This window comes from Alligator mississippiensis, chromosome 8, assembly GCF_030867095.1.
Source record: "Alligator mississippiensis isolate rAllMis1 chromosome 8, rAllMis1, whole genome shotgun sequence".
NCBI lineage: Eukaryota > Metazoa > Chordata > Crocodylia > Alligatoridae > Alligator > Alligator mississippiensis.
The window spans coordinates 72,545,559-72,554,473 of record NC_081831.1 but is presented as its reverse complement, the minus strand read 5'-3'; the positions used below and the strand labels follow the sequence as shown (position 1 = coordinate 72,554,473).

Here is an 8,915-nt window from a genome sequence, read left to right as displayed (position 1 = left end):
GCGCGGGGCCTGCTGGGTCGCGCGGTGCATGGTGGGGTGGCGGCGCTGGCGCTGGTGCTGGTGGCGGTGACAAGGGCGGCGCAGCGATGTGGTACGAGATCCTGCCCTTCGCTGGCATGACGTGGCTGTGCCTGGTGGTGCCCGGCATCTCACTCACCTACTTCTACCGCTACTCCAACGGCGGCAAGGTGGGGCTGGAGGCGGGGCTGGGGCTGGGCCTGGGGCTGGGGCTGGGGCTGGGCGGGCGGCGCGCCTCACCCCTGCCCTCTGCGTGCGCAGGAGAAGCGGGCGGCGCGGAACCACTTCCAGTGGACGCTGATGGAGCGGGACCGCTTCGTGTCGGGCGTGAACATATACCACCGCAGCAAGGCAAGTGCTCCTCGTCACCCCTGCCAAACTGCTCCCCGGGGGCGGGGGGGACGTGTCATCAGAGACTTCACTTATTTTCTTCTGCGTTGCAGGGCTTGGAGAACATCGACTAAGAAGTGAGCTTCTTGACAGAAAAACCGTAAAAAGCAGTATCGTTCTAATAAACACGCATGTCTACGTGAGGCGGTGTGTTTTATATGTTGTACGCAGACCGGTGGGCGGGGATCGGTCTTTGCGCTTGTGGCCGTGATGTTTTCAAAAGAGGCGGTGGGAATATCGCGTCGGCTCATACGCCTTGCAGAGTAGGTGTGCGAGGTCTTGCGGAAGACTAGGGAGTTCGTGTTGTAAACGTTGTTTTAGCTGACTCCTCTTTCAAGAGGAGACTGAGACCGTCACCTTGCTGGGGTCACCTCGCCCCGTTGTCTCTCCTGCTTGGTGCAGGGGGCTGGACCCCATAATCTTCTGAGGTCCCTTCCAGCCTTATCTATGAATGTATGACATGTTTGCCACACGTTAGTGGAGGATAAGATTGCTAAGGAAGAGATATAGGCATACACTAACTAATTATTTTTTGCCACACTTTTAACAGGCTATTAAACCAATGTTAACTGAAAAAAAACCCCCAAAAAACAAGCTTTGTTGATGCTGCAATGCTGATAAAAGCCAAGACTTTTGACTTGTTACAGATATTGGCTTCTGATTTGTACATTAATCGCCAAGTACAATCTAAGCAATTGTAGGTCCTCCATATTGAAAAGGAGAAGTTGGAGTGTGCATCCTGCAGCAGTGAAGGCATTGCTTGTTTTAGTTGAATAAATGAAATGATTACACCTCTGAGAAATTCTGGAGTATAAGCTTACTAATGTGAATGTGTATTACTAGCCTGCACAAAACTGAGGAACAAAAGTGGGAGTATAGCACAGTCTAGGTCAGGGGGCAGCAGCGTCTTTGGCCATAATGCCAAAAACACCCCACCCCAGACCCATGCCTTGAGTTGGCATGCCAGGAGCAGACTGTGGGGGAGTTGTGAGGGGCCCGATCCTTATTGCTGGCGGTGGCTGCGTGTGTACCTCCGGGCAGACGGCAGAGGAGGGGCCAGGGTTACACTGCCCTGGCCCCTTCCCCACCCTGTGCCCCTAGGTATGTGTGCAGTTGCCGTCAGCATGGAGCCGGTGCCGGTGCTCAGGAGCACAGCACGGCTGTTTGGAAATTGCCCATTGCCTACTGCAGCTGCCCAGAGTCCAGGCTGGAGGAGGGCTGCAACCAGCTGCACCGGGCTACATGGCAGTGGCTGGTGCACATGCGCCTCTAGGCGAGTGGCAGAGCTCTAGGCTCAAGGCAGCTGCAGCAGCTGGTGGGCAGGCTACAGACAACTGCACTGGGTTGCAGGGCACCATCACTAGTGGTGGAAGGGCCAGGATTGTGCTGCCCCAGGCCCCTCCCCCACTATCTACCTTGAGGTTTGTGTGCACCCGCCACAGAGGCTGCCCAGGGCTCCAGAGCCCAGTGCAGCTGTTCACAGCCTCCTGGCTGCAACATGGTCAGCTGCAGCTGCACAGAGCCTGGGCTGGCTGTGGTATGCCTAACAAAATGGCCTCGCATACCATGCTCTGGCACATACGCCAGGGGTTGGTGACCCTGACCTAGGCAATACAACTGATGTTTATTTGTCTTATTACAACAGGTATCTTCCTGCATTACATCTCTAACATGTCTTGTTTCAAGCCCCCCCCCCCTTTTTTTTTTTTTTAAACAAAAAAGCATACAGCAGTGTAGCGATACTCTTAGCATTCATCTGCTCAGACACACACATTCTGCTCACAGACAGAAAGTGGTGATCTTGTAACATTTATTATTCTCGGTTAGAATGAAGTTAAAAATCACTCTATTGATTTTATTTCTTAGCAAGCCTGATTCCTGGATGCTTGGAAATTTCACTAGGGCTTTTTACCACTCCACCTTAATCGTAGATCTAGTTTACACGCTGGTTATTTATTGTTATAATTATTTTGGTGGTGGGTTTAACCAACACAGTTATACTGGTACAGCACCTAGTGTGGATGCAGTTATGCTGATATAACATTCTTTCACATAGCACTATGCTGTTCCTAGGGTGAACATGGAGAAAGTTAAACAAGTCCACAGCAGGAGATTCTATAATAGAGCTGTGGTACAACTTTTACATGTAGCTGAGGCCTTAAAAGTTGTATTTATTATAGATACAATTAAAATTAGCTACCAATAACAGTGACAGTCCTTAGCTGTTGTAGATATACTCTTAATTTTCACGGGTTACTAAATGCAGCTAAGCAAAAGCAGCAGGTGGAAAAGTAAGCCTATCACAGTGGTAGCTGTCCATGTAAACTTCTCAGTGCCACATGTTGCTGTAGGATCTGTACGTTGGAGAAGAAATGGAAATTAATTTCAATTTATAACTAGTTTTGGATATATCATTGAGGAGACCATGGCAAAGCAATTAATATGAACCTTTGGGGAGGTTTTTTCTTTTCCTGTTAATCCTGAGTTGCTTCTCGGTCAGTAATCCCTGCACTTCGTCTGGCAAAGAAAGTAAGCAGTGGACAGAACACAATGAACTTTGAAATGATCCTTTGCATTCACAAGATATTTTTTGCAAAGAATGGTGATGCAGGTATGGGCACCTAAGAGACAGATGAAACCGCAGAAAGTTTGTGTGACTTGTCCTAGATCAGGGGTTCACAAGCTGTGGTACACATACCCATGGGGGTATGCAAGACATCTTGGGGGAGGGTAATGGCGGTTTTAATTTTCACTGTAATAATAACTGGCATTTTAAGGTGTTAAAATATAAAACATGCTGGCGGGGGTACACAGGCAGCTGATAAATCTGGAAAGAGGTACACAGTAAGAAAAAGTTTGGGAACCTCTGTCCTAGAACAACATTGCCAAGAGATTAAAATGCATCATTTAGCCTTCAGCATGGTTATGAAAGTTTTCTGACTAGTCAGAAACAAAAGTAGGGGCTGCTCTTCTGTTGAGTTGGGGATATACCTGTGGTATATAACATCAGTGGGAGTTAATGCAAAAATTTCCTTTTCAATCCCTATCACTTGGAGCTGGAGAGTTGCCTCTTAATGTGGTAACTAATCTGTTTGTTTTTTGTCTGCAAAACTCACATTTGCTCAGTATCACATTTGCTCAGTGGCAAATCAATAACAAGTGGATCATGCCCTCGTAGGATACCTGGAATGTTACACAGAGGTCTGGATATCATGCTAATACAACTGGAAGGATATTGGGGGCAGAAGTATATAGGTCAGGAAGAGGAATAAAAAGAGCTAAATACATACAGCTTGACTATGAGGTAATGAAGGGGGGGAATGATTAAAACAATTTCAAAGAAGACATGCACATAGAATACTAGTATCCCCTATATTTCTGATACACCAGTGCTGCTTAATGCCTATATAACTCCTTTTTGTGGTAATGGACATTTGCCCTACGTTGTAATGACATGTTCAGTAATTACTCACCTCTCCATAGTATTTTGGATTTGATATTGAGCCAATAGGTTTCACGAGAGTGTGCCACAGTTGCTCTGTTCAAAAGGAAAAAGCGTAAAGCAATGACTACAAATGGGAAAGACCCCTTCCCAGCTTTACAAAAATATTCCTATAGTTATTGGAGATGCTCTGCATAGCAGCCTGTGTTTCATCATAAATTCATTAGCAGGTAGTAGCATATGCCTAACCTCATAGGAAAATAAATCCACTCCATTGCACACATACAGAAAGGAGCTGTGTCAGTCTGATAGCTGAAGATTTTTCTTTCCCCAGAAGAGGTCAGGATACAGTTTTTTTCCAGGATCTTTTGCTGTTTCCTTTAGCAGTATAGCAGGTTCTTTTACTTCAGTCTCTTGTAACTCTCAGGGAATTAATCAGTCTTAGTCATGTACAGCTGTTGCTTTTCTGGGGACCCCATTGCTAATTGTTCCTCTCATGTTAGTGGAATTTTCAAAAGCACTTAAATGACTGGGTGCAGAAGCCCCTGGAAATCAATGGAACTTGTCCCCTGGAATCACTTAGGTGCTTTTGAAAATCCTACTTTAATGTGGTCATAAAAGGTGGAGATGTTGGTACTGTACAGATACAGAAAGGGGAAAAATATATGCTTGAGCTGCTTGCTTGAAGAGGAGGGGACTCTGCAGGTGGGGGAATAACAGAAAATCCACTTACATGAATGCAATGAATGGAGGGCAGCCTGAGCTCAGGGGCAGCCAAGTGTATGTGGCCAGGCTTGTTTTTAATTCCATGTTAGAATGAGTGACTGCTCCTTGTGGGTTCCCAGAGCACTGCCAAGAAAGGGAAATCTATCAGTGCATTGTTTACACCATGCAGAGAAAACCCTGTCTCACAATTTAGCTGCTCTGACAGTTTGCATGTGAAAAATCTGAGTTTGGGCCATTATACATAACCTCCCCTGCCTTCACAGAAGCCCAGGAAACAGACCTGCAACACAACATATCCTGACAGCTCGAACTGCTCTCACTATGCTCAAGCTGTGTAAATGGGGATCCCTTCATCCCAGCATGCTGACACGGGGGAGATCAGAGGGCAACCACACCCCACAGGTGTACAGGTGTAGAGACCATTGTGATTTCAGCGCACAGTGGGTGCATCTACGTGTGATGCTACATCACTGTAGCAACACACTATGGCTACATAGCACCTGCAGGCAAGAACTGTGACACCACAGGTACATAGCCATAGCAACATGCTGCCTTTTATAGAGTGTTGCTATGGTGACATAGCAGGCAAAAATAACCTTGCGCCGCATGCAGGGCACAGTACGGGCTGTTACTGCACCGTCATTTAGCACTTCCAAAAGGAAGTAAGTACTAAATGACAATGCAGTAAGAAAGGCACCAGAGGGACACGTGTAGATGCACCCAGTCAGCATATGCATAATCACTGAGCCATGCGATAGTGTCCTTAGTGGCCAAGTGCTATTCCTGTAGTCTGCTACAGGACAGCAAGCGGTTTGAAGCCAGGACACCCAGCCCCATCAATGCCACCTAGCAATGGAGAGGGCATACCCTTGGCAGTCCTCCCAGTCATGGCTGCTTATACTCAGCTGCAGAAGAGGGGAGAGTTCCTCAGGTTGTCCTACAGCTGTGTGGATTCTCCTGCCTTTGCAGGCAGAGCAGGCCGCTTGCTCTGGAGTGTGGCTCCATCCAGACCATCCCACACAGCTGAGCTCCAAGTCTAGCTCTGTGGTCTCTGGCCTCCCAGCTGTCTTTGCCTTTATAGACTGATTCCTTCTCTAGATTTTATTCCACAAACCACCCTGATGAAACCACCCTGGTGGAGGAGAGGCTCGTAGCTCACCTGTAAGAACCGGGTATTATTAGGGGGGCTCTGCCAAGTGCCAAGTGCAGCAGTGGAGCCAAACATGCGAGCCTCCAACAGCAGGCCTCGGTACTCCGGCCCCAAAACCTGCACTGGGGACAGGAAACATCCGCTGCATGTTAGTTGTTCAGAGGGATGCTGCTTTCTCCAGTGCTAATTAGTTTTGAGCCCCCACTTAAATACACCAGCTCTGTCTGCAAACATAGCCCTGAGGTGCTGGTGTTGGTTTGGGACTTTGGAGCCCCTTGTTGAATCCCTACTTTGCAACTGATGTCCTGTATGGCTCTGGGCATGTCACTTCATCTCCCTGTGTCTCATCTTCCCATTCTGCAAGAGGGGATGATATCACTTCCTTAGCTCACAGGCAGACTGCAGAGAATGTATTGGTTTCTTTACAGTGGTAACAGGAGCCCTTAAAATCCCTTGGAGAGAACTATTTAATTTAAGTGTAACCAGACTGCAGAGACAACTCTGCCTAGGTGTAACAGTAGGTGGGTTATAAGCAGGGAAAGGGTTCTTAGCTGGTTCTCCACTGGGTGCTAGTCCTGGGGCTTCTGAGCAGCTAGCCAAGACTTTCTCTCCTTTCCTGCCTTAAATTCTATGCCCTGTGGGAAGCATTGGTCTGAGGAGACAAGACCAAGTGTTGCAAGAGACCTGGAGGGAAGGGACTGGTAAGAAAAGTGCAGGTGGGATGCAACAGGACTGTTGTGGGGGCAGAGGGAGTCAGAGAGAGAATGCTGGTTGTGAAGAAAGAGATGAGAGACTGAGGAAGGAGGGAAAGCAAGCATATGCTCTGCAGTACCCTAGACAAGCAACTCCACATAGAATTGCAGGATGAGTATGGGGCAGATGTCTTCAGAGTCAGGACCCCTGGCTTCCACTCCCAGTCCTGCCACTGATTTCCATTGCCTCTGGTCCTCACCCAGCCACCAGCCTTTTCACAGAGAACCAGCAGGCATTAACAACTTCCAATTAGTGCTCGCTTGTACAGCTCTGCCAAGAGGTGACAACCCTGCATCAGTGTTTGATTCTTGAGCTGCCCGGTACCTGTTAAAGGTCCCTTCTGATTAGTATATGGACCTAATCCTACAAGAGGCTCTCCTCTAGACATCACAGCTTCACCAGATTTTTTCACTAGATTGTCAACACGGCAATAGCAGAATGAGGCCTGCACATGCTGAAACCGATTGTTACATGGTGGCTCACTTGGTTTGCAATCCAGAGACGCTTTCCTTTTCTTCAAGCTTGCTTTGTGAGGCTTTCCCCCACACATCATTCTCAAGTTTGTCTGCTGCTTGTCGCCCATTTTACTATATTCTCAAAAGCATTCAACAAATAGAAATTCTCCAGTTCAGGGAGAAAACTGGATGGGAGGGAGGCTAATAAAAGTCCCCTTGTCCTGTGACATAAACCAGCATGTAAAAGGCAGGGGACTACAACCAAGTCACTGATCATAAGGCACTTCACAAATCCAGCTAAGAAGTCTGAACCACATTACCAGTAATCGGCCATCCGTTGGTGAAGGAGTGTGCCCACACCAGCAACTCATAGGGGGCAGGATGTGGCTGGGAGTGGACGCCCATGTGAATAGGCTTCATTGTCTTGCAGGCTGATGCTGGGGCTCCTGTTGGAAATGCAACACAGGGAAAAGCTGTGGTCCAAAAGATGAGAGCACCGAGAAGCGAAGGAGTCCAGTGAGCCATGGCTGAGAGGGGTTGCCTCTCTCCTTTCACACAAAACTGAATCCTCTGAGAGTAGAAACACTTAAGGCAGGTTAAGAGGAGGACGGCTCTGCTGAGTCACTTACCCATGACCGATTCATTTTCTGTCCTCGGCTCTGAATGTTCTTCACGCGCATGCCTAATAAACACGGGCTGGGGTCAGTGGTTTCTAGCTATTAGCAATCTGAAGAAGGGATCTTTTGGGATAACTTAAAGGCATTTGCTTTCACTGCCTGCTTTAAGGCACATGTCTTGCCCCACCTCTTCACAGAAAGGTCTCCAAGCTTTGCTCTGTTGGAGCTGTTTCCCCAAGTCAGATTCTGGGGAGGTCGGGGCAGGGCCCAAAGGTAGAACTCAGCCCCTGCTTTTTAAGGGTTTTGTAAAACACTGGTGACAAAGAATTTGTTCCTTCTTAATAAGTGGAACTGACTCAAACCTGTAAGACCTAACCTCCCCAGAAAGCTAGGATCTAATCCAGGGATGGGCAAAATGTGGCCTGCGGGACGGATGTGGCCCACCAGGCCATTCTATCCAGCCCATGGGGCCCCTAAAAAATTTAGAAAATTAATATTTATCTGCCCCTGGTTGCTTTTCATGCAGCCCTTGATAGCTTGCCAAAACTCAGTAAGTGGCCCTCCGCTCAAAATAATTGCCTGCCCCGATCTAATCCAAACTTCACACAATTGGACGTTCTCTCCTGAGCATTGGTTGGGGAAGGTGAGGAGTTCCCTCAGCAGCACTGGTGCTGGGTTTGAAAATAAATTCAAACCTTAGCTCAAGTTCCTCTCTAAAAGAGGACCCATGCCATGCCGCCTTTGCTGCTTTTGTTTTCCAGCCTCTCACTCTTTCATGCGTTCTGGCTTTGCTCTCCTAACTCATCTGGTAGCTTTCCTATAAATGGCCACTGAAGCAGTTATAAAATGGAAATAATTCTCAGTCACTCTTAGCCTGGGCTGTATTCCAATCTTTATCAGCGTCTGAAGTGAGTTGCAGTCCGCAAAATTGTGTTACACATGCACACACATACACGCACACGTTAGGCTATAAAGTGCAGACCTACCCTGCTTTCAGATCTATGTTCTAGAGATGAAAGACCATGTATCTTCATTTCTAACCCCCCTGAGACACCTATTCTCCCTGCCAAGGCTTCTGCGTCTTTGTCATGTTACTCTGTCATGGATACATGACACCAGAGCAAATTCACATTCTAGAGACAATCAGGGTTAATATTCTTTTCATAATATCAAGTCAAATGGCCTACATCTAAGTGCAAATGAACTGATTACAATCTGCCCATTTGGAGGCAGCAGTGTCTGTTGAGTTCTCGTGCACTGGCCAGGCTCACTTACCGACCACATTTGCTTTCCTGGCACTTGTCATTAGAAAAAATGCAAGTGCTCTGGTGAAAAGCAGATACGAGGAGGTGGGAGTGTCTGGT

General features: G+C 47.6%; 2 protein-coding genes across 2 annotated transcripts; one reads left to right on the top strand and one right to left on the bottom strand.

Annotated features, from left to right (window-relative positions):
• The first annotated feature begins 4 nt into the window (after positions 1–4).
• NDUFA1 (NADH:ubiquinone oxidoreductase subunit A1) lies at positions 5–551 on the top strand. Its single transcript, XM_006277374.4, has 3 exons — positions 5–188; positions 280–369; positions 462–551. The coding sequence occupies exons 1-3, from the start codon at positions 87–89 to the stop codon at positions 480–482; spliced, it is 213 nt and encodes a 70-aa protein (XP_006277436.1). The 5' UTR covers positions 5–86; the 3' UTR covers positions 483–551.
• Positions 552–2,152: 1,601 nt separating this feature from the next.
• On the bottom strand, positions 2,153–7,568 carry LOC102567650 (putative defense protein 3). The gene is made up of 5 exons (XM_014607167.3): positions 7,255–7,568; positions 5,736–5,848; positions 4,584–4,699; positions 3,882–3,946; positions 2,153–2,762 (listed from the first exon to the last, which is right to left on the bottom strand). The coding sequence occupies exons 1-5, from the start codon at positions 7,457–7,459 to the stop codon at positions 2,665–2,667; spliced, it is 597 nt and encodes a 198-aa protein (XP_014462653.1). The 5' UTR covers positions 7,460–7,568; the 3' UTR covers positions 2,153–2,664.
• Between the last annotated feature and the right edge of the window lie 1,347 nt (positions 7,569–8,915).